Source organism: Filicampus tigris, chromosome 11, assembly GCF_054856515.1.
Source record: "Filicampus tigris isolate MCC_2025a chromosome 11, RoL_Ftig_1.0, whole genome shotgun sequence".
NCBI classification, from domain to species: domain Eukaryota; kingdom Metazoa; phylum Chordata; class Actinopteri; order Syngnathiformes; family Syngnathidae; genus Filicampus; species Filicampus tigris.
In genome coordinates this window covers 21,311,344-21,337,267 of record NC_141227.1, presented here as the reverse complement: position 1 = coordinate 21,337,267, position 25,924 = coordinate 21,311,344, and the positions used below count along the sequence as shown (strand labels likewise).

Below are 25,924 nucleotides of genomic sequence, written 5' to 3'. Positions count from 1 at the left end.
ACATGAATTATTCATGACATTTCGGAGAAAGGGAAGGGGGGGAAAAAAAAAAAACACCATTACTGATATGTCACATATTCAGGATCATATTAATGCGGTGCAGTGAAATCATAGCAGAGTTCTCCCTCTACAAAAAAGTGCTACGGTATCAAAAATTCTGAATGTGAAACTAAAGTGGTTTACCACAAAAAAAAAAAAAAATAAATAACTGCTGTTTTTGTACCCCATGACATAATTGATGACTGAGAAGCACAACTCAACTATCTTCCAGCCCACCAATTTGTATTAAATGTATTAAATTCCCTTTCAAATCAATTCACTTCCATTTGAAAGGGAATTTCTCTCTAAAGCACACCGCTGTAATTATGACTAACCCATGCGGGACGCTTACACGTCGCAACACAGTTCAAGAGAAAGGAGGATGGCTGGAATGTTCAATTACAAACTATTTCAGCTGGCAAATGTGGAAAACGTCTTCAGGCTACACGGCATTGTCGGGAAAAAAAAGGTGTTGGTAAAACGCCAACTGCAGGGGGGGGGGGGAATGGTCAATTTGAACAATGTGCATTATTGCAAAATTAGTACTTGGAAGCAGATCACGTTGGGACTTTGGAGGTTTCACTTTAGTTTGTGAATACAAGGGAAAACGAAATCTTTGTTATGCTGCGTGAGAGCCTGTTAGTGTTACAGTTTGTATTGACAGAAGACTAATTGACAGACAGAATACAAACACAAAGTGCTTGCACTTGTGACAAAGTAAACACAGAGTTTCCTTGCTGTCACATTTTGGTTACAGCCTTTAGCTTGAAGCTCAAAGCAGAGCGGCTGACTAAAGTCCCTGTAAAGTGAAAAATAAATAGACAAGAGTGTTGTTAACAACCCTATGATCGATTAAAAAAAAAAAAAAAAAAAAACAATTGTGAAAAATCTCAATGGCTTCCCTGTCCTGTGTGGAGAAAGATTTCAATGCAGACTTCCGGGACAGCTCCACAAAAGTCTACCAATAAAGTGAGGCTGTAATGTAAATCAGAAGTCAAATGACAACAATAACGCAAACAAATTAACTTTTTCGTGAAACAATGATGTGTAAACATGTGGACTGCGCTTCTTTAGCACTGAACATATCGCGGCGCTATAGCAATAACCAAACGCAGAAATAAAAAATATACATACATATTATCAGGGGCGTGCTACTCTCCGATGAGAGATGATTCAATATGTATCTCGATTCATGGGGTACGATTCAAGAACATTTCCAGGTGGAACGACTCGATTTGGTCAGATTAAGATTTTGACTGTCGCTTTGGTCAAAGTAACAACATGTAAACATGTAAAAGCTATCCAAACCCCAACTATTGAACTTCCTCGAATTAAAAAGTAACGAATTAGAAAAATCAAGCCGATTTATATCCGTTGCTTACTTCTAATCAAAGACAATTCGATACATAGGACGCGATCCGATTCCAGGATGGTACATTTCAAAATGTCAATTGAGTTGAATCGAAACCGATTTTCCAACTCAAATCGGTCTTCATACTCCTCACTGAACCTCAGCCTGCTCCGATTCATTCAGTTGCCAATACACAAATTGTCAGTCATCAGCGAGACGATGTCGAGGGGCGGCGAGGCCCGGCACGCCGTCCCGTTAGGACGCACTTTGTTAAACCTGCGCGGCACATTAGGCCAAGGGAGCGTGGGACGTTATTCATTTGCTACGCCGGCACGCCAACGAGTCTCGCTTTAGACGCGCGGCCGAACGGAACCGGCGGCGGGGACGGCGTCTAATTGGGTTGACAAAGCGGGGGCCGCAGTCACTTCCCTCGCCTCTCCTTGGCTGGGTTAACGGGCTTGGCCAAGAAGCTGCCACAAAAACACACAGCGACAACAAACGCCGATGCCCCACAAGCAATTTGAAGTAAACACTCACTGCAGGTGACACAGCTTGAACGGACGCATTTGTCTGGGAGGAGTCCAAATGCCTGACACAGTTCAAGGAAAACGACATACCTGAACGCTCGGCTTCGTTTGGTTGTCTGTCTGCTGGGAGCAGAGGATGAAACGTACTCGCATTTTGTACTTAAAATGGGAAGTCAACCCAAACAGATTTTTTTTCAAGAATATGTTTTATGCAGGCCCACTAGTTGAAACAAGGCATTCGGATAAATATTGCGTTTGGGGCATAAGCGCTAATCCGCGCGTTTTTAGCCACCTCGGAGGGCGGCCATTTTGTCACTTCTTTCGACTGAAAATGACATCGCAGGTGCTCAGGTAGCGACGCATCACAGATCACCTGTTTTCTGAAGCCGAGCCGTGATTGGTCGTTATCTGAGCCCTGAGCAGTTGTGACGTCATTTTCAGTCGAAAAGAAGTGACCAGAAACTACGTTGGTGTGACTCGAGGCGCTCCATTTAGATAAACGTATTGCTTTGCCGCCACGTTGCGGCATCTTGTCGATGAACTCATTTGCGCAAAAGTGGTACTCTGTCGCCATCTTGTGGCAGCAACGGGCAATTTGGCCCTGATTTACTTTGACTATTTATGGCAGATCTCCAACTCTAACACTGATACTTTTAATTGAACCACTTTTTTTTTTTTTTTTTTCACAAGCATCTGTACTTCTTAAATACAGAGTGATGACTTTTGCCAGCTCTGTTCACAGAGCTAATCCCATTACAAATTTAGAAAATGAAATCCATTAATTGACTGTTAGTTTGCCCAAGAGTCGATGAATGATATATGCTCCAACATCCATCCTTGGTACTCGCGCCTTGGTTTATTCGTCTAACGCGTTTGCAGAGGCGCCGCTCATCACTCCACTTTCTGCCTAACAGACGGCATGAACATAAATCTATTGTGTAAGAGGGTCGCTCGTTCTTGCGTTGACGGCCTAATGATGTCATCCGGCGCCACGGCAACCTGCAGGGTCGCCTCGGGCCTATTCCGCTGAGCTAGCGACTCTGCGCGGGTGATGGATGGCGGGCGTCCCAAACACGCCCCCCTCCTCGGACTGTAGCATTTCATTGAAATGGAGACTTGGCTGTGGTTTTCCCACTCACGTGCGCGTGACGTCATCCGATTGAGATCAATCGGCCGTTCTCTACGGACCGAGCCGCGGTGAAAATCAGCGCAAAAGGGGGAATACGTCTGATTAGCGTTATTAGATTACAGGCCGGATAAATCAGGAAAAAATTATGTACTTTTAAATTTTTAGCAAATTATGAAATTATTATTATATTTTTTTTAATATCAAGAATGGCAGAATTGTGATTGTCTAAGGAAGATCTGAACTTCATATTATTCGGTTTGTCATTTTATTTGAATATGTGATGTGTCGGGACAGAAGGATTGTGCGAAGCGAGAGAGATATTCAGGCCCACCCCGATTTTTCCAGGCCCACCCATTAGCCACGTTCTGGCTCCGCCCCTGGTTTGTGGTCATGTGACAACAGCAATATGGCGACCTGTGCTAAGACTTTCAGTCATATCGTTAAACCAAACTCAATCAAAATGTTCGGTGGGACATCAATGAGTGGGAGTGTCAATAATAGCTTGACGCAAGCTAGCTGCTAAACTGCGCAGAGCACACTTAAAGTGGAAATCAAACCCAAACATTTTTTTTTAATCCAAGAATATGTTCCCAGCAGGCCCACTAGTTGAAACACGGCATTCTGATTCATATCGCGTTTGTGGAATAAAAGTTAATCCACCCGTTTTTAGCCATCTCCCGAGGCGGCCATTTTGTCACTTTTGTCGACTGAAAATGACATCACAACTGCTCAGGGCTCAGGTAACGACCGATCACGGCTGACCTGTTTTTCTGTTTTCAACAAGTGGGCCTGCATAGAACATATTCTTGAAAAAAATATGCTTGGGTTGACTTCCGCTTCATGGGGGGCGGAATGGACATCATCCACTTCTCAGCACTCGCTTTCTTAGTGCATCCATGGTTAGAAAAAAAGTCAAACAAGTCAAATCTAAAAATTCCGATGAGCGTAATGGGAGGAGTGAAGCGCGACCACCCACATCCAGATTAAAAGACTACGACTGGAACAGGAAGCATCATGAAAGTGCCATTGGCCCTGAAACCCCAGCTACCCCCCCCCGGTTAGCAGTATCCATTTCCTGTCTCCGTGCGGAATGCAATCAATAATATTTGAGAGATTAAGCAGAAGAATGGAGCGACGGGGGTGGAAGCAGCTGGCCTAGAGATGCTGAGCGAGCCAGACAACAGTCTGTGGCTGACATTTTGAAAACGAGCTCATGACGAAAACAAAAAAAAAAAAAAGACATTTGAATTGGAAATTGTGGAAAATGTGTCAAGCCTTCGGCTTATGAACTAAAATACGCGCAGGTAGGGAACAAGTCTTCAAATTGAATATCACATTAAGGGAATCATATTTCTCAACAAGCAGACAAAGTTAGCTTAATGCTAACACACAATGCAGAACGCCACTGACGGCTAACGAAAAGCATGAATAGTCAAGGGTTATAACCAGTGGATGTTTGAACACAAACGGCACATCAACACATGCTGACAGACATTATCACAATTCTAGCAGGCATATTTTCTTTATCCTCTGTGAAAAACAATTATGATTGCCGTTTACTGAGCTGTGACAAAATTTTTAATAACTGATTCATCTGCCAGTTCATTTTTGGGTTAATCAATGAATCAGATCCAGACAATTTTTTCAATAGCCATCCCTTTAATATTAATTTAAATAAAAAAAAAAAGGACATTATTTCAAATTGACAGTGGTGAAAATGCCCAAACATAATTCGATTCTGATTGGGTTACCGGTTGAATTGTAATGTGTCAGAAATGGACAATTCTAAGTTAAACAAAGGCTCAAAATGATTCTTTGATTCTCAAATTATTTGATGATTGACTTAATTGATTATCGATTAGATTGCTTATTATTCAGCGTTGCCCATCTCTACTTACAATAGTAGCGAAACTCTTGGTTTGCGTCTGCTTGACTGTATTATACTGCCCCCGGTGGCCAAGTAGAATACACAACAAGTCATAATGATTTCTTTTTTTTTTTGTTGGATGGCATTTCCATTTATTTCAATGGGGAAAGATGCTTAGAAGGGTTTGGACTTGTTTTCATTATTTCCATCAAATATCAAATTTTGAAAAATGCCTCGTGCCTTGTGAGCAGATCAAGAATGGGAATTTTATCAAACGGCCGCGGCGGTGAGTTTTGACTGAAGCGGCGTCAGCGGCGGACAATGGAAGCTGTCAAACTCCTCCTCGGTTGCAGATTGTCAACTACGGCACGACACTTTGCACCATCACAAGCTATTGTGCGCAACAATGGCGGCAGCCGGCTCCTAATGGAGCCTTCGTGTACTCGCCCTTGCATTCTTCCCGCCGCTCAATTACTTTCCTCCTTAACGCAGCTCAAAAGACAGAAAGCGCAGAGTTCATTTGCAAGCTCACAATAGTCTCGGCGGGCGTCTCCCGTCTTCTTTCTCGCCGCCGTGTTCTCAAAAGCTTAATTACGGCCGCTCGCGTCTTCTGTTCCGCCGGGCTTGCTGACGCTTCAAAATCGCTCACCAGTACTTACGAAGCTCACGGCGGTGGCGGCGCAGCACTACTTTGGTCGACCCTGAGGTTACAAGGTGGCAGCAAAACGTTACTTTTGTCTTAATGAAACTCCTCAACTCACTTCAAGATAGTTCCTTGCCACCAAAATGGCAGCAGAGCACAACTTTTGCCAAAAATGAAGCTCCCAACGCAATTCAGCATAATTCCATGGCACCAAGATAACGCAAGATGACGGTAAAGCACTATGTTTGTCGAAATGCACCGCCTCAACTCAAAATAGTTCCTTGGCGCCAAGATGCCACAACATGGCAGCAAAGCACTATTTTGGTCTGAATTAAGATACTCAAGTCAAAGCAGCAAAACACTACTTTTGTCCAAGTGAAACTTCTCAAATGAATTCAACATAATTCCTTGCCACCAAAATGCCACAACATGGCAGCAAAGCACTATTTTGGTCTGAATTAAGACACTCAAGTCAAAGCAGCAAAACACTACTTTGGTCTAAGTGAAACTTCTCAAATGATTTCAACATAGTTCCTTGCCACCAAGATGCCACGATATGGCAGCAAAGCACTACTTTTAACTAAATGAACCTCCTCGTCTCAATTCGACATAGTTCCTTGGCCCCAAGATGCCACAAGATGGCAGCAAAGCAAAACAGTTTTTTTGAAAACTCTCGAGTTTTTTTTTTTTTTTTGTAGCAAATAACTGAGGACAAATTGCAAAAATAAACTCAACAAAACAAAACAAAACAAAATAAATGAATTACCGTAGCAAATGCCCGAACCACAAATATGCGGAGGTTGGAAAACCCTCAAAATATTGTACTCTTTGATATCGGCTGAAGAATAAAAAGGCATCAAAACAAAAGCAATTTCAAGAGGTCCTTCTGCAGCGCGTGCTCAGGCCCGAATCATAATCAAGCACCCGAGAGGTGGCCATAAAAGTGCAACAAGATGAAAGCAGCTCATAAATAAAAGAGCAATCTTACACCAACAGCAATCTTTGGTGTCTTTAGCACGAAACCAAGATTAGCGCGCCAGCTTGTTGCCTGCGGGGGGAGGAAAAAAAAAAAAAAAAAAAAAAAAAAGTGAAGTGAAACAGGGGCGGGTCGAAGCCAATCTATATGCGCTAATCCCGTGTGATGATGCAGGATTAGTCATGTGTAAAGAGGCATGGCGAAGGCAACAAGAGCAGCCGAGACGGCGGCGGCGACCTCCGCTAAGACTGTCATATTGCTTACGCGGGTCAACAGCTACAATCTGGTATGTTCAAAGTTAAATAGTGGCACGGTTTCAGGCAGAGGTTGCTAAGAAGTCTGTGGATTCCGCAGTTATTGATTTCTGCACTGCCCCTAAGACTCGATATGGAAAGCATCCGTATCCTTGAAATCCGGTTTCAGATCCATGGAGCACGCACACGCTTTATCCTCGCTAGTATCGTAAGACGATTCAGCGCACTATTTTCCACTGCAGCTCATTGTGCACCTGGATCCAGAATGCCACTCTCTTCCTAGGGGTACCTCAGGGATCTTTCTCCAGTACCTTCCTCTACTCCCTAATTACACACCACTGCTGCTCTCCCATTCACCTCATTGTCAAATTTGCTGACACCAACACCCTTGTAGGACTGATCAGGGCCGACAAAACATTTCCAGCGCTTCACCAGTAGAATTCACTTGTAGTACTAGCAGCAAACAGTTAGGGGGCTCACATATAGTTTTCCTTCGAGTGTGCCAAAGTTGTGGACCTTAAAACAAAGCTTGCGCACTAGTAGAATGACTCCAAGTAAAATGTGACTTTTGTTTCCACTACCACCTTCCAGAGTTTGAGTATTTATTCAATACCTTGAACATACGCCGTGAAGTCCATGCACTTGTACGCTTTTTTATCCTCATTTGTAAGACAATTTAGTGCACTGGTAAAATGACAAGTAGAATGACTGCCTTATTAGTCATGGTTTTTTTTTTTTTTTCCCCCATTAGTGTTTGACATTTTTACACACAAATTTGACAGACTAGCACAACTACGTGTTACCAGTAAGGCGAAAACATCTACGTACATTATTGGGCAATGCGGCGCTACTATTCGAGTCCTGGAAGCTACTAGTGGGTGACACATGCCCACGACGTGAGCCTAATTAGTGTGACTGGAACAGCACTGTCATTTGCTAGTAAGGTTTGTTTGCGTGCTAGTAGGCCCAAAGTGGCTTTTGTGAGGACGCTGCAGAATGGCTGGAATTGTAAAAGCTATCAACTAACACTCGGTGATGCGGTTTTCGCCTTCAGTCTCCCACGACAGTGGCACACGCGTAACCAAAGGCGACGGCGATGATGTAACACAGATGACAGTTGCACAATCACACCATTGACCACCAAACCACAGCCTTCACCATGTCACGATGACAACATATATTTTTGTTTATTTATTTTTTTTAAAAGGCGTCGAGTTAAGACGACAAGTGGCGGCCCCGACTGAGACGTGCGGCTCATTTATAAAGGATTAAGCGTGGAATGTGACAACGCGTGGCACACGGCGGGATGAAAGATGATCCCTGCAGCCCGGCGCTGAAACGCGAGATGCGCGCTAACAATCAGCTGGAAGCCAAACCACACTCCATTGATTTAGCCACACACTGTGGGCTCATTCTCTGCAACACTCCCTATTATCGCACCATCCACAGTGTGTGTGGATGATGCTCAATTTCAACCAACAAGCCTCCACAGTACTTCAGGGTGTCCTTTCAGCTCAAAACAGAAACTTGGTTGTGCCAAAATGAGTCATGAATTGCCATAATGTGAACATTTATACAGTACTAAACAAAAAAAGTATGTGGCAAAGAGCCTACAGTGAATATGCAGCTAACAATTACTTTAGCAATCGATTATTTTGTCGATTGGACTATTACTCAGATTCCAAAAAGAAATTTTAAAATCCATCCAATGATCAATTTTTTTTTTCTAATTGACAATGCAGAAAAGGTGAACAGATTATCATTCAGCCTGCTTTCATGAAGAACGACAGGGATCAGAATATTTAATGTTGAGGGACTGAAATTCCGAGGATTTGGACAATTTCAAATAAAACGATTTCACAATGATTCATCGCTGATCAAAGTGATTATCAATTCATTTGACCCTCAATTAGTTGCGGATTAATGATAAATTGTCGCACCTCTAATATATATACTAGGTATTAAAGGAATTTAACAGAAGTAAGAAAACATAAGAAAATTCTAATAAAGAACACAAAACGTACATAATGCAGATTAACCCATGCAACTCCCAAATCATCCAAAATGAACCAATATGAAATTTGAATTAAATAGTTAATTTTCCAAACTATACATAGATAGATATATAAGAATAAGGTACCCCACTCCTGGATTAAAAGGCAACATTTTGCCATCAAGGTTCATCATCTTCAAATAATTTCCTTCATCTTCATCATCATAACATGCAACAAGCCTGAGTTGCACACTACAGAAAAGCCAATGAAATGCAACGCGCCACCTTTACTGTACATGCACGCCTGCATCCCACCAGGGACTGAAACAGAGGCCCCTCCACCCTCCATCCATCATTCTTCCTTCCATCCATTATTCCTCCTTTCACTCACCACTTGGCGGTTTCAACGAGACCCAATACAAGAGTTGTGTGGAAAAAACTGCAGTGCATCATACTGGGGTGAGTTCCTCATATTTTGCAAAGCGTACAAAGCTACCAAACAACCACAATAGTAAACATTTTAATACCTCCCTCATATGAGTCAAAAGTCAGCAATACATATACCAAATTGTCTGTACTGGGAATTGTATCCGATCCTACTGGGATGTGCAGGTGTGCCTAATCCAATGTCCAATGAGTTCAATCTAACGGGAGCCTCCGTTTATTTAATAAAATCATAACCCATCTGAGCAACATAGCAGTTTTGGATGCTTTGTAATAAAAACAAGGTAAAATATCATAAATAATGCTCCTACCTTGATATCCCACGGAGATGCTCGATTAGGATCCAATTACTACCGTCCCTGCGTCCGGAACCGGTGGCTCGACCAACCGATACAAAACACAGCCGTCCTCCTCGCCTCTTCCTCGGCGACGGCGGTGCCTCTGTGGTCGTCACAAAGCGGACACTGGTGGTCGCGGGTCGTGCGTGGCTGTGATGTTCTTAGAAATTCACGTCAGACGCTCCGTAGTCGAGCACCACGGAGCTGCTGCGTGTGGAGGCGCGTCACCCACTTCCGCGTTCACGTGCAGTGGAGGAAGAGCGATGAGAAAGAAGAGCAAGACCAGCAGGCTTGAACTAAAAAAAAAAAAAAATGAAAAAAAAAAAAAGAAAGAGAAGAGAAAAAACACGTCGTCATGGTTCGAAATTAGTGGGGATGCTGAAGGTCCCCCGTCTAAAAATGAAGAATAAGCAAAGTATATACGTATACATTTTTTTCGATAACTGACGCATGTAAAAAAAAATGAATCATGCAAAAAGATTTCCACTACCAACGCTGACAGTAACCAAATCAAATATATTTATAATGTTCCTTATAATGCGCGTTTCATGCACAAGGCAACTCAGTGTGCTTCACGCAACCAAAGCACAACACCTAAAAACATTTACAAATCGAACTGCTCAAGCCATTCAAAGGCAAAGCAAAGAGAATATACGTAGCGATTAAAATGACTAAAAGAACATACATTTACAACATTTAACTGCATTTACAAACAAAAGATTGAAGACATTTCAAAGCAGAAGCGAGAAAAGTAGCTTCCCGAAAGTACTAAAAGACCATATTGCGAAAGTGATTCGAAAAATGTTTTAAAAAATCTTCATCAAAGGAATGTTGGAGGAAGCGTCATTTTAAAGTTGGATTTAAAAGCATTTAGGCTACTTAGTAACTTATTGCATTTGCGTGCAGCTGTTTGCAAAGGTTTTGAAGTTATTTATATCGGTCTCTGTTTTGAACTATATCCCAAACTGGCATTTGACAAAGAGCGTGTAGACTTTATGGTCAGGAAGACCATCCAGAGTCAAGTTAGTTATTAACCAGAGGAATGTAACAATCTCACATTTTTCTCCATGTATGCGAAACTTGTCCTTGCGTTCGGCCTGATTACGAATGCGCAGGCCACCACGCCGTCCTCGGGGCGGGACAACGGAGCCTCTGTTCTCCCGCCTGAAGTGAGTTTGCCAAATTGTCATGCGTGTTTTGTGTCTTTGGTGTCAGAAGGATGCGTGTAATCAAGGGATTAGGATGGGAACGTGCACAGAGGCCCGTTTAAAAAAAAAAAAAAAAAAAAAATGTTTTAACGGTAGAAAAGATGCTTTAAACAAGAACTATCTTAAAAACAAATAAAGCTAAAACTAATAAAAACCCAAACCCACATGGACAATGGATTAAAAGTGACTGAATTTGAAAAAACAAGTCAAAATGGAAAACACCATAAACGCTGGCGTGCATTGTGGTCTACGATGGCAATGTCCCGGCCAGCGCGTGACCATCACGGCTTCGCAAGGTCAATTCCTGTTTGTGCACAGGGCAATTATCTCAGAGCCGTAACCCTGCAAACACAAACGGTACGGAGAGCGACCACCCAGACACGGATACGTGACTCGGGTCAGGAGCGCAAACAACCGAGCACCACCGCACATTCCTCATGACTCACCTGCCAAGTAGAAAAACATGTTAGGTGGCAAAACACTCTATAGTCTTCCTGATTTATCTTTAATACATCTGGAATCAAAACAAGAAAAGATGTCATCGTGTTGCAAAGTAACCAGCACACTGGCACAAGAATGACTCAGTATTAGTTTTCAACTATTAAGGGAATTTGGAGGCAGTTGCATGTCCGGCTTGGTTGAAAAGAATTCACCAAACAGAAGCAAAAAACATGTTTTTGGGCCATTACATCCACATACAACCCGTCGGTGGCAAAATAAGTCCACCGTGAGAACGTTGGTATTGTGAGCTTTAATTTGAGGTATGACTCGATGAGGTTTGTTCCAATGTGAATTTTGCAGTGAAATTGGTGCTGCTGTTTTGGTTAGCAACAGAGGAGTTCTGGACAGACGCCGGACTCCACATAACACCAGATCCTCTAAAACTAATAAGCAAGGAACTGCGATAAGACTTCCACACATGATCTGTTGATGTTTCTATAGGTGCTGCTGTTTTGGTTAGCAAGTCAATCTACATTTACAACTTGCAATATCTTCCACGTTATACGTCAAAGTGATTCTGCAGGTGGTGCTGTTTTGGTTAGCAACAGACATTAAGTGGGTTATACGGACTGAAAAAACAAGTCTATGAACCGAGGTAACCTTTAATTACCAGGCTTTTATTTTCCTGCGAGGAAACATGAGGCGTCTATTGACTCAAGTGGATGAATTAAGTCTTAAGGTGGCTGGCAGATAGTTGAGGAAATAAATGAGAGAAAAGTGATTGTATCTGAAGGTATGGAAAGAACCTTTATTTTAAGTCAAACCCTGCAGATATGATGACAGCATTGGAGATTTTTGCAAAGGCTGAGCATTTGAAATAAAATTTTAAAAATGGACAAAATACAAAAAGATTCATATGGCAACCATCTTACTCCCTAAAGACATTGAAATATCCCGTCCCCCATTCTCAATTATACACAATTGTAACTGGCATTCAAACAGACACAGACTGCATACTTGAATTTAAATATTCCATGAATAAATATTTTAAACACACGCGCGGGTGTAGTTCGTTTGTGTGGTCATCTGCATGTGCCCACAAGACAAGACGTTTTATGTGCAGGATACAATTTAAAAAAAAAAAAAACAACAACAAAAAAAAAGACAACAAACACTTCATGAGACAAACACAGACATGTCAATAAAAACACCCCTCAGCCCAGAATAAAAGTTTAAATCAGATATTTCTAAAGTGCATCTGGCCAAGACGTGTCCAATGGAAATCAATCGGCGCCGTTTTTTTTTTTTTTTTTACTGTCTGAACATGCAGCAGATATTTTGCAACAAACAACCTACGTACGTGCACACGGACTTCAATGGATTCATTGAACAAATGAAATAAAAGAAACACTTTCACATTGATCATCTGCTGTTTGTCCACACTTTTTCACAGGAGAGTTCACCTTGGCTGAGAGGGGGACAAACAAAACAAAACCCCCCCCAAAAAAAAAAAAAAATAAAAAATAAAAACCCAAAGCACACATCGGTGAATAATATCCCGTCCGTCCAGGCTGAACGTGCCGTGCCGTGCCGTGCCGTGCCCCCCCCATCCCCTGGGGAGGTTTTCTAGAAGGAGCTTCTAGATCTTAGGCAGCTTGGGAGCGCTGACGAGCGGGTTGGCGTCCTGCAGGAAGCGCCTCCCCGTCCCCTTGTAGTCGTACGAGCAGTCGTGTGTCTCTGCATAGCGGTGAGCGGCGCAGAAGTTGCTGCCGCACCTGATGGACCAATCAAACGCAGATATTTTTGTCACCGTGTCGCAGTTATAAATAACAACGCTTTATTTTTAGCTCCATAACAATGCACAACGAAAATGGTGACTGAGGACTGAGCAACTTTGAGTTACGTTGATAAGGTTTATATTCATGCCGAGTGGGCATTATTTGTGTTAAAAAGTTGAACTCTGTCATGGATGACATGTTTTTTTTTTTTTTTTATATGTGAAAAAGACATCTGGTTTGTGTTTTGAAGTTCATGCTATGTTTTTGTTCTTGAAAATTCCTCTCAGTTGTAATGTTGAAGTATTATAAAACAGTCAAATGTTCCGCCGGGCCAATTAATTTGTTATTGCAATTATTTCCTGGGTTCGTCCTTGTGATTTTTTTTTGGGCCTATTCTTGCTTATCAGTGGTTTGTATCCTTTCGTGTAGCATTCTGTACTTGTGAGATTGTTGCTGATGTCACTAACGGTTGTTTTTCCTTTCAGCTCCTGTCATCAACTGCTGTTGTTGTTTCCTTCGGCCTACATCTGTGACTTAGTACGCTGGTATTTTTTCTTCTTCTTCTTCTTCTTCTTTAGGACATTCCAAATGGTTGTATCGGCTGTGGATAACGTTTGCGCAACAGCGCCGATTGATTTTCCACCTTCTGTTGGCTTTGCAATTTTGTGTTACTACTCACCGACAGTTCCCTGGTTTTCATGGAAACACATTATGTCGCCTTCAAAAGAGAAGCCCTGAATTGTCAATCACGTGTTCCGACACGTTTTTTTCCCCCCATTACAAAAACGGGCAGTTGGACATAAAAGGGGCCATCTTATAAAGATATGCATCAGCTCCCGATGTCAGTAGCTCGAAATAAAATGTGAAATTTTGAACCTTTGTCTCATCTCTTCCCGTCAAACCCAAAATATTCAGTCTGCGGCAAATAGCGTAAATGGGCCTCACTGTTGCGTTGCTTTTGGAAGGGCGCCTACAAACAAATTCCAGATGAGAATGACTCAACTCCATCAAAGGCGTTAAAACAGTTGAATAAACTCTTAGCATTGCTAGCAACGAGCTTTCCAATTTAGCAGTCGCCGTTTAAGGTTGCACGCGGTTGCATCAGACGGGACGCTCGCTCAACGTGAGCACGGTGGGGAGGTGTCGCCTTCGAGAAAGCTGGCTCGCGGCCTGAACGGGCGGCTAGCGCGGATACAAGGGCAGCGGATTTGCTTTCGCATCAGGCAGCAAGCGCGCGTACCTGCACTCGTAACTGGTGGCCAGGCCAGTTTTCTTGCCGCAGAGGAAGCAGTGCTTGGAACTCTTCTTCTTGGCCCCCGCGGGGGCCTTGACTGGAGGTAGGTGGTACGTCGGAGTTCCTTGCAGAGAAAAACAATAAAAACAATTGAACCGCCCAACTTGAATGGCAAATGAGGAAGGTGTGTTGATACTGTTAAGTGTCACACAGCAACACATCAAATCAACAACTTATGTGACAAAACAATCTACCTTTTCGATCACAAGCGAGTAGCATATGGCAGCCAACCCATCGGCAGCTGGAGCAAGAAGCTAGCGTAAACGTCTACAACTTTACTCCTTGTCAAGCAGTATGAACAGATGGGACTATTTACCGCTACATAGCATTTCACACACGAGGTAACTCAATGTGCTTGACAATTTTGGTTCATCCAGTTGTTAAATTTGAACTGCTGCCATTTGTTCCTTCAAAAAGGGTCCGAGGACTGACCCTTGAGGGACCCCGCATCATGGCCATTCGATCAGATTTGAAACTTCAAACCGTCGCAAAATTACTCCTTTCCTCCAAGTAGGACCCGCACCATTTTAGGACTGTTCCATTTAATCCCACCCAAGTTCCCGGCCTGTTCAACAGAGTACCACGATAAAGGGATATTTTGACTCTGAATTTGACTTAGCTTGAAGGTGTTTGTGACCTTCAAGGTACCACTGCTTTAAAGCCAGAAGCACACAAACAAAACAAGTGTGGGCTAGCCCTCTTAAAATATTTTCCGAAAGCAGAGGCGTACGATCAATAGTCTGGATTCCACAGATTGGTTGTTTGCGCAGCATCTTATTTGCGCGACTCCTTTCAGTCCCAACCCAATCCTGCAGTCAGAACCGTTCACAAAGAAAAGAATTGAGGATAATGCGCAGCTTCGCAGTAGGATGCGCTGAGGGCAAGAAGACTGACGAAACGGTAATGGCTCCAAGATTGGATTATTATTGTCTTTTTGAGCACCTTGGTCTGCAGCAAATCAGACATTTAGTGGATCGGAGCTGCGCCGTGTGACGCGCCCAGCGACAGGCTGGACTTGTTTGACCGGCAGTGTGTGGCGACGTCTTCACTGAAAGCGCTGACAAAAAAGCGATGTCACGCATTGCTCCATAATCTTCGACAAGCACACCTTGTCAACCCCGTAGCAGAGCTCCTTGGAACTTATAAATACGGTAGACCAACTGCTTACATACGCGCTAAATTATGCGAGCACTGATTAGAATATGGTTTATAAAAAAATAAAATAAAATAAAATTCATACAGAAAATACCACACACAGCTATAAGAATTGTTTTCAGAAGGCATGTCCCTATTTCTACATCATAAAAATATTTTGACTGTTAATGTATTATGTGACAGGGAGATAGTAATTTGTGGCTTTCGTGAGCTGTAAATCAACATCATTCAATTCAAATCAAATATTCAGCGTGCAGTGCAAAACACATCATCCCCGAGGCGTTTCAGAAAAGCGCAATCGTGAAACAAACATCATGAAGGAAAAATATAACGAGATGGTACCTGCTCAGTGACATTTGTCAGAAAAGGCGAATATTTCACAAGTCCTGCAAAGCTATGCAAACTTACTTCTGCAGGCAGACGTCGGTCCTCATTTCAGCAAAAATGAACACTTTTAAACCGAAGGCCTTTGCACAAAAACAGTCTCTGCGAGGACAACTTCTTACAACAAATAAGAATGTTTTGTGAATCTTCTATCTCTCTCTTTTTTTTTTTTTAACCTCTCCTCTTCAGCTGCTTGGTCACGCAGGATGGCGGATGTGTTTGGCTTTTTTTTTTTTTTTCGATGCCAAATGCTTTTACTGTGCAACAGGGGAACTTGAAGTACTCCCTCTGTGGTGGGAGAGCGAGAAAATAGAGCAGAAGCAAAACGGAAAATAAACAAACAGCAGAATAACACCGCCTAAGACGACTCTAACATTAGATAGGAGTCAAGGCAGCCACACCCGGCGAGGAAGCCAATCGACGTATAGCAAATTTGACCGACAGGGTGTGGTGGGAGGGGCTATGCTGGCCCGGAACACTTGTAAGGACTTGAGTATGGAAATGAGAGGACAGTTTTCACACCTCATGTGTCTTTCTTACCAATTCTCCCGAATGGAGGCATGACTCCCCCGCTGGACACCAGACATTTGTTGGCCTGTGGGAACAAAGGGGAAAGTATTTTTTTAGGAGGGACTCAATTGTAGATGCTCAGCAGATGGGGGAAACTTGCGTTGAAACCCATCTGTATTTGTTCGAAAACCAGGAAATACTTTTAAATGAATGCGTTTTATTCACTGAAATTAACAACTCGTGGGGCTTGATTAATCAAGTTCAATTCGAATCCAATCTCAAGTGTTGCAAAGGCTCTAATTTGGGGTAGAAAAAAAAAAAAAAAAAGAAAGCGAGTCCCTCTGAAACAAACACAGACGGTTGCTGCTCTCACCGTGTTCGAGGAGGCCGCCGCTCGGTGTCGCGCGGCGTCCTCCCGAGGGAGGCCCGGCAGCCTGGTGCCCAAGCCGCCCGCTCCTATTGGAGTAGCGGCGGGCAGGGGAAGGCCCAGTCCGCCTTTCCTGGCGCCGCTCCCGTCGACGGGCCTCGCCGCGAGAGACGCCAGGAGCGCCGAGTTGCTCAGGGAGCCCAGTTGCTCTCGGCAAGCCTGGTTAGCCATTTTGGTGATGCCTCTGGCTTCCCTCTTGGAGAGAATCTCGGGCCTCTTGCCGGGCGACTCCACTTTAACGCCCCGCAGGCGCGCGGCGTGACCGGACACCGTGGACGGGCTGCCTGGCTTCGCCTGCGCTGCGGAATGGACTTGGAGGGGGAGCGGGGCGTCAAAAGGCTGAAAACGTGGCTTTGGGGAGCTGGAAGCTGGCGACAAGGGGCTTAAATGGAAGGAAGCGCTGAGCTGCGTTACATCGGCTCGGCTGGTCAGCGTGTCGCCACCCGTCCCGAGTGTCCAAGTGCTGAGAGGGGAGGGGGGCAGCGGCAGTTGGTGCGGCGCCCCGACATCGAAGGCTCGACAAGATTCCTCCGATTGAGGGGGCAGGTCCAGACTCAGGGGGTCCGCCAGCTCGCCGAACGAAGCGGCGGCCTGCGGCGGCGGCGGCGCCGCCAGCCGGCCGGCCTCCTCCATTAAACCGACTCCGACCGGCTTGAGCGGGTCGAAGGCGGCGTCGGGCGAACTCCGGGTGCACAGCGGAGGGAGCTGAGGGTACACGCAGTCCCTCATCAGCCTGGTGCCGCTGATGTCCAAGCGGGAGACTTTGGGAGGGGGCCGAATCTTTGCGAAAGGCGGGCACGTCTCCCACGGCTCCTCCTCCTGAAGCATGTAGCAAGACGGCGAGGGGAACGAGGGAGGCGGTCGTCTCGGGACGGGCATCTGGGAAGAAGTGGAAGCGGCGGCGGCGGCAGGCGCAGACGGGTCCGGGAGTTCTTGGTCCGCTATGGGAGGTAGATGTCCACCGAGCTGGCGAGACTGGTTAATGTGAGGGAGCGAACGCAAGAGGCGCTGATGGAGCCGTGCGATGGAAGGCGTCGGGTTGCCGCCGCCGCCGCCGCAGGGATGGAGACCGACGGGGGGACGCGGTTTTGCCTTGCTCGTCTTCTTCGGCTGTAGAATGAAAACCGGTGCAAGACAGTTAAAACCACAAAATCGATTTTTTTTCTAGGGATGTCAAAGTTAAAGCATTAACTATGGAGATTAATTTCAATTTTATAAACGCAATTAAAAAAATTTTTTTAACTCACTTTGCAACGAAACTTAGAGGAGAGTCACTTTTACATAGTTTTACTTTAAAAAGTTGCTCGATGGCTCATTGGGGAAATCCTAAATAGTTTGCGCACTATGCAAATCCAATTTCAAAACCATATTAGTTGTACATCTTTGGTGTATCGTTAAACAGTTGTACTTCGCAGAAAAATAATCTTATTCAAGGATCAAAGGAGTCTTTGAATAGAAATATACTTTCAACTTTTTTCCCCCCCACATTAATTCCAAGATTTTACTCAAGTAAATATATGTTCCAAGCTTCGTAAAAAAGTTGTAGTTGAAAAATATGATTAATCACAATCAATTATGGAACATTTTGCGATTAATTAGTTTTAAAAACGTTATCGCTTGATAGAACTAATTTTTACATTTTCATATTTGGCATAGGGCTGCAACTAACATTTATCCGTCTGAGGGGGCGGCCATTTTGCCACTTATTGTCGACTGAAGTTGACATCGCAGGTGCTCGGGGACCAATCACGGCTCGGCTTGCAAACGTCACATGAGCAAACTCAGAAAACAGGTGAGGCGTGATTGGTTGTTACCTGAGCAACTGTGACGTCATTTGTAGTCCTGAGCAAGTGGCAAAATGGCAGCCCCCGGAGATGAATCAAAAATGTAAAGCAAGAAAATCGGCATTATGTTTTCACTGACCAATTCCATAGGATAAAAATGACTTCTCTGGAGATTTCCCACTTTCCAGGCAAGAACTCCAAAACGAATTTTCGGTCATACCTTCTTGTTGATGTTCATGTCTTCCATCTTGGCTTTGAGCAGCTTCATTTTATTCATGGTGATGGAGTTCTCCAGGCTCTGCGCAGCAGCAGAGCGCTCGCCGCTGCCGCCGTCCTCCTCTGTGCACATGTTGTACACTGAGCCGCCGCTGAAAAGCACCAGCGTGGGTGTACATTTGTCAAAGTTAACATCAGAATTCTGTTCCTGTGACGAAATTTGTAAGCCTGTCATCAAGTCGGAATCACAGTGAATATTTGTGTGAAAAACACTTCTAGGCCCTAAATATAAAACAAATGAAAAATCACTGTACACAGCGGAAACCGTGCGCCTTCTAGTGCCGTGTGACCGCGTATTCTTAGCGGTCACGCGCTAAGTCGAAATGTCATGTCGTGTGCTAAGCAAGGCTGACTAGTTGTTTTGTATATCAAATTCGAAAGCAGAAGATGGGCCAGAAACAGCTGATTTATTTATTTATTTTTTTTACAGATCATATCTATCATGTTCTACTGTCAAGTCATAATGACTGTTTAAACTGTAAATATATCCAAACTACAACCCTAAGATAGTATAATAGAATTTCAAACTCAAAAAATAAAAATATTACATTTAAAAGTAAGTGCTACTCAGCAGAACAGAAAACGCACAAAACGTCCTTGACACCAATTATTATTATTCGCAAGGGCCTGCGGCATCGATAACCTACAATTCCTGTCGCAATATTACGAATAAGTGACTTTTTAGCAGGTTTATAAAAAAATAAAAAAAATACAAATAGGCGAATATGCGAATGGCGAAACGCAAATAGGTGGGGCGTTTCGGACCTGAGCGTTTCAGACAGAGGCGTGAGGGAACCATCTCCCCTGTCCACCACCCGGAAGAAGTTGAGCTGATCGCCTTCGCGGTAGACCACAAACGTGACCTGTTTGTTGGCCGAACTCTTCTCCCAACCTTCCTCCTTTGTACCCTCCATCGAGTCCGCCACCTCTTTCACGGGATCCTCCATGGTTACTGGGAAAAGAAGAGAAGAGTTTCAGGGGAGCCTGCATAATTGGTAGACAAAAAAAAAAAAGTCCTGTGCCCAGCTTTTAAGTAGTCTTTTCCTTACCCCTTCTGGTGTTGATTGGACCTCCCCTCATAGCTAAGACCAACTTCAAAGTGCAGCCCTCCGCAATGCTGCAAGAAGCACACGTGCTGACTATTAATGCGGCAGGAAAAAAAAAAAAAAAAAAAAATCTAACAGAAGCCAAAGAGCAAATAAGGTTTGGGGTAAAAAAAAAAAAAACAACTAATAATTAAAAAAAAAAAAAATGTAGGAACCGTCTGATTCCCACATCGATTTGACTGTTTGACTGCAACGTTTGCTTTAGCAGACATCACGCGCCGCTTCCAAAAAACACAAAAGCGCGCGATGCGGTGGCGGCCCGCGTGGCGAAGTGACAGGCGTACGCGGCACATGACAAGGAATCATTGTGGTTGCGGGGAGACGTCAAAAGTTAGTCATTCATTAAGCCCGGTTGAATAACGCCTACAGTGGATTTTGGAGTGAAGAAAAGGGGGGCGGTGGGGGGCAGCGGGGACCGCTTACCCATAATCGTGGAGACAGTGTTCATCATCCAGTTCCAAGTTGTTCCAGATGAGATGTTGCTGGGTAACTGGGATGCCTTTACACACACACACACGCACGCACGCACACACACATTGGCCATGAGAGAAATCAATACAGAGCTGCACAGGTTTAAGAGCGTCATTAGTTCAAGTCACTAAAGTTGATTCATGACTGCCCTCTTTAGACAGATCAACGCTACTGCAAGTGGAGCCCCGCTTCAGCCACCCGGTGGTCGATCGCTCATCTAATCGAGTTTAGCTCGTAGCTTCCCATTGTTTCGCCATTTCTGCACTGCACTTGTTCCGCTTTATTTACTGCCTGCCCACTTATGTCTTTTGATTGTTTTGCACTTTGTGTTTATAAAATGGCTACAGATGGATGACATGACGGTTTAATGTCGCTGTCAAGTTATCCAAGATTGAGGATTACAATTTCCTCATGTAGGGGGGCGGTCGGTTCAGAATGGTACCAACATGCGCTACTCACAGAAAGTTAGCGATATTGCGTTTTTGGGGTGACATTTCTGAATCTAACTCGACAGCTGCTGTGAATTTTGCCGTTCAAATATTGCGCAATACAACGGGGGCAGAGGAACACTCTAGTATTAATATCGAGTGAAGGTGGAGATTTAAACAAAACAAGAAGGAGGAAACGAGGCAGAACTGACAAACATGGACGCACAACATTTTGGAGCGATTACGTCACTGTTGACTTTCAAGACCCACAATAAGAACAAAACTAAAATAAAAATAAATCCACCTTTTTCCACTCTTCAGTAATTGGCAAAAGGGCTCGATTGCCTTCGCCAAAAACGCTGAATTCTGGCCAAAAAGCGGAGAAAACAAGCTTTTTGTCAACAGAAACCTGTCAAGTGATTGATAAAGCGCTTTGGATGACAATCACATATTCTATTTATAGCTCACAGTACATTCTCTGTTGAGCGTGAGGTGCCTAAACTTGCCCGACTGTTGCCATTTCCCTCCCTCATCATCGCCGAAACAAGACGAGATTCACCCCGTAATCTTCAGCATCTGCACAGACCTCAAGTCCACAGTGATGCTATGCCGCCATCTACAGGGATCTGTTAATCAGTACAATTTGGTATACAAACTGGAATTTTTCCTCATACAAGCTGGGCGAGACCCTCTGCCACGCCCACCCGTTGAAAAACGTACATATAAGTATATACTGTAGGCCGATACGTTGGTGGTATCAAACCTTTGGATTCAAGTTGATGAATAAAAAAAGTCCACGACAGTAAATGACTCCATATTTTATTGTTTGGAATATTATGAGTCATATGACATCCCGGCTTTGCCTTGTGTTGTTTCCATCGTGGGCACGGCGGGAACAGAGGATTTCCCTTGCGGTTGATTAAAGTATCTATTTAGAAACGCATTTGCCATTTGATAAGAAATGAAAGCTCAAGAGTCTAGTCAAGGCATGGCGAGAATGGCGGGCTGATCTCGAGGGAAATCTTGGGAATGCAAATGAAGTGAGCGAGTGCACTCTGTGACCTGGCACTGGAGCCAAGCCACCATTTGGGAGTGGGAGCGGTGCGCGCCATCACAAAAAAAAAAAAAAGCTGACTGACGCCCCCCCCCCCCCGCATCAACAACACGGAGGTATCCCGCACAAGGTCAGAGTCACACCGACGCTCGCAAACCGAAGCCTGTCGAGCTTTCAAATGATTCATTGAAAGGCGCGGAAATCGTTTTCTTCAGCACGTTTATTCGTACCTTCAAGCCGTTGGATCTTGGCCTTGACCGAGATGACGGCCTCGAAGGGCAACACGCGCAGCTCGAAACACGTCCCGGTCAGGGTCTCGATGAACAGCTCCATGGGGTCGTACAGAGGAAGCTTGTGGTGAAAAGCTCCCACGCGGTCGTCGTTGAAGAAGGGAGGCTCCTTCCTGTCGGTCATCTCGGCCGGGTGGGGAGGGAGGAGGGGAGGGGGGGGGCCGGGGGCTTTAGGAGGGTAGCCAAAGCGGAGGTGATGACCAAGCTGAGGGAGAGAGGGGCAGGTTGTGCTTCCTGGCTGGGGGACCGTCACTCATCATGTGGGATGACCACGACTGTGAAGAAAAAAATCAAAAAATAAAATGCAGGACACATCGATACGTCGGGTGTAATTTAAACAGTCGCCTAAAAGACTTGGCATATGTTTCCTTATATAGTGGCGAAGAGGCTTTATTTACATAACATTCCTGTTATGTTGTGGGTCAAATTGGCCCAGTTTAAAATTGTAATTTCTGTCTTTAGCTACTGCCTTGAAATAAATGTAAATATGATTGTAGTAAGAGAAGTTAACAATCTATAATATTGTACTTACGGTAACGACTTCCTTTTAATCACTCATCTACTCTTTGTTTGTATTTTGTTGTTTCTATATAATTAATGAGTGCAAATGTTAAAATATTTCGCTAACAGGGAGACAAAAGTAGCTATTGAATTTAAAAAGAAACATGAAAAAAAAAAAGTGTCAAGAAATGATTTCATGTGCTCAGGTGTAGTAGCTAACTTATTTCAATACATGGCAGTTGGGAATTGTAATGTTATTTTAAACATTCTCTGTAAAGTTAACGAAGGGTCGCTAATGCTGAGTTTGATTTGCTTTTGAATTCCACTTTCACCTTTAGAGGTACGTTTACATTATGGATGATGTAAAGAGCTGCTCTGGAACAAACAAACAAACTAAAAGGAGCTTCTTGGTGCAAGTCCGAGAGTACAATGGCCTCATGAAACATTCAGAGATGCATGCAAGACATTGGCCAGAACTGAAAGATCAGGTGTGCGGTAGGAAGGTCGTCTAATGCCGATGTCAGACTACACGAACGTTGCCCGATTTTGGGCCGACAGACGTTTCGCAGACAAATGTAGTGTCTCGTGGCCGATGATGAGTTGTCTTTATGCATTTTTCTTTTACAGATAGAAACAATGTGTTGGTTGATTTTTTGCTTTGACTTGTGTGCTTGTTTGGTGTCAGTGAACGAAACGACTCACTTCGCAACAAGCAGTGATTTGCCAGATATGATCGTTAAAAATTCTTTTTAAAAAATGGTCTTCAAGCATTTTTGTTTGCCACCCCTTGTTGGAGTTTACTGTCAAACAAAACATTGAACAAAGAGAAATCCGTGTGTATTTACAACAAACGCATAGTTTTGCCTTAGCTTAATGCTAACATATTACGCGAAATGCCATACAACGGCTAACGAATAGCATCAATGTGTTATGCGTTCCACAACAGATATGAGATGAAGATTTTGTTCTGTTTTCTGAGTTTGGTTGTGCAACGTTCGCAAGCTGAGATGTGATTGGTCATTACCTGAGCAACTGCAATGTTATTTTCAGTCGACAACAAGTAACAAAATGGCTGGCCTTGAGATGAATAAAAACAGGTGGATTTCGCTGCTTAATTCATATTCCCCAAACGCAATATTAATCGTAATACCATGTTTAGACTAGAGGGACCGCATAGAACAAATTACAGTACAGAAAATGTTTGAGTTGATTTTCTGTTTAATGTAGGACCCTGCAATAATTGATTCAAATATATTCGATAGCTGCAGCCCTAACGTTTATGTTTTTATAAAGCACAAGACTGTGCAGTGCTGTGTTGTTGTTTTTTTTAACTGAAAAGCCCCTAAATTTTGTTGGCATTTTTTTTGTGGGGCTGAAACGGATTAATAGGATGTTAATTCATTTCATTGGGGAGGGGTGATTTGAGATACCGGTGTTCTGAGCTACAAATTTGGTCATGGAATGATTTCAACTTCAAGGCACCACCTTATTTCTTATGTATTTTTTGGCTACCCTGAGTTGGGGACGAAATATAAGGAACAGCTCGGCGTGGATGTAGTGCAGCAACTTTTAAGCACATTTTTTAAAAAAACACATAGCTAATTAACACTGTCTACCAGCATCAACTAAATCCTCAGTGGTGTGGCCTGTGAATGCACACACAAAGCAGTAACATGCCATTACCTTTGTGTCATCATCATCCTTGTGGGGGGCGGGTGGAGTGGACAGGTGTACCTAATGTTGTGACCAACCGGTGCACAATAGCCGATTACAAGGGTTTAAATAAAAAAAAAGGAAGCACACAATGGGAAATTATGGGATGTCTTGTTTTCTCTGTGGGCTGCTCATCAATGAGGCCTTCGCGAGGGTGTTTTAGATGAGGCGCTTACAAGCTACACTGACACAAAAGGCAGCAAAAGTCAAACATTGCGTTAAACCGCGACAAGGTTGGTTCATTGAAGGCAACGGTGTTCAATGGCAACCAAGCGTCTTTACACCGTTCCAGGGGGTTCTATTGAGACAACGTTGACGTAGGCGATGCTTAAAACATTCCGCTCTGAAAAAAAATAAATAAATAACGGAGCAAGGTGAAAGTGTTGCTTACCGTGAATAGCAAGGCGGCGAGCTCCCGTCTAGCCGACGCTGCTGTCCTTAGCCGACGTTGCCATGTTAGCCAACAACTCAAACAATGGCTACCGCTCCACACATACGGCGAGCTAGTTAGCCGGCGAGCTAGGCTACACCCGTGGGTTCCGTCCTCGCTCCCCGCGTGCCGGTGTCGCTGTCGTGGGCGCCGTTACGTTCGCGAACACAGAGCATTGCATCACGCTCAACGCCACAAACGGAACGAACTCGGGTCGCGTCTGCGCTAGGTGGCTGTTGTTCGGCGTTGTTCGCGACGCCGTCGTACCTGTCACTCACGACGGGGGAGGGCGAGACGGCACCTCCGTGGCTGAGTTTGATTGACGCTGCGATGCAACCAATTGTTGCGAGGGGGAGGGGTTAAAGGCGGTCTTATGTTTGATTGACACCATAACATAGCCAGGTTGTTGTCTTGGTAAGGTGGAGGCGGTCCATAGATTTAATTGACACCAGTTTAACCAATTATTTTGAGTGTTTATAAAAAGGTGAAAATGGGCGGGTCTTATGTTTGATTGACACCATAAATGTAACAAAACCGTTGTTTATGGATTACAGATAATGAAAGACATTTCGAGTTTGATGTATTAGTGTTTGTCCTTTGTGATCAATTTCATAACGCTGATTGTCAAATTTACTTACACTTGTAAGAATTTCCAAAACCCTGACAAATTCTCAAATGCTTTTTTGCAGAATTTAATCTGTACATACTTTGAAATTAACAAAACAAGAAAATGGTGCTGGATTTAGTTACTGTTTTCTTTGACCCATTTTTTTGTTTCTAATTTTCATGTTGATATATACATTTCATTTTGTTATATACCAATTGTTTATAAAACAAAGTCTCAGAGATTTTGACAAAAAAGTTATTTGAAGATCTTTTTTTACAAATTAAGATAAAATCCTAATTTGATACCTTTACAAACTCCTGTTGAATATGTTCGGAATTAATCAATAAGTATTTTGAAAATAAAGCTCATAAGAAGGCGTGGATATTTTACCAAAACGAGGTAAAGCCAAATATAACCATAATGGGATTGTAGTGCTTTGGAAAAGAGCTCTTCATTTTTACAGCACTCTGGAAAACTATGCCCCTCCCCCAAAAATAAGCATACAC

The 25,924-nt window shown here is 43.7% G+C and overlaps 2 protein-coding genes across 3 annotated transcripts in view; both read right to left on the bottom strand.

Moving 5' to 3' along the window:
• Positions 1-10,763, bottom strand: part of marchf8 (membrane-associated ring finger (C3HC4) 8) — a 59,816-nt gene extending 49,053 nt beyond the window's left edge. Inside the window, exons 1-3 of one of the 2 annotated variants that reach the window (XM_086044388.1) lie at positions 10,619-10,763; positions 9,794-9,857; positions 9,535-9,664 (exon numbers count right to left, since the gene is read on the bottom strand). The gene's annotated coding sequence lies outside the window, so the exon portion shown is untranslated. Of the gene's footprint in view, positions 1-9,534; positions 9,858-10,618 lie in introns of both variants that reach the window. The other variant, XM_086044387.1, reaches the window with a different exon arrangement.
• A 1,228-nt stretch (positions 10,764-11,991) lies between these two features.
• On the bottom strand, positions 11,992-25,156 carry zfand4 (zinc finger, AN1-type domain 4). Its single transcript, XM_086044383.1, has 10 exons — positions 24,773-25,156; positions 22,108-22,442; positions 20,348-20,423; positions 19,868-19,935; positions 19,584-19,770; positions 18,763-18,910; positions 16,705-17,868; positions 16,362-16,416; positions 14,229-14,346; positions 11,992-12,985 (listed from the first exon to the last, which is right to left on the bottom strand). Exons 2-10 carry the CDS (start codon positions 22,289-22,291, stop codon positions 12,850-12,852), a joined length of 2,136 nt encoding a protein of 711 aa, XP_085900509.1. The 5' UTR covers positions 22,292-22,442; positions 24,773-25,156; the 3' UTR covers positions 11,992-12,849.
• Between the last annotated feature and the right edge of the window lie 768 nt (positions 25,157-25,924).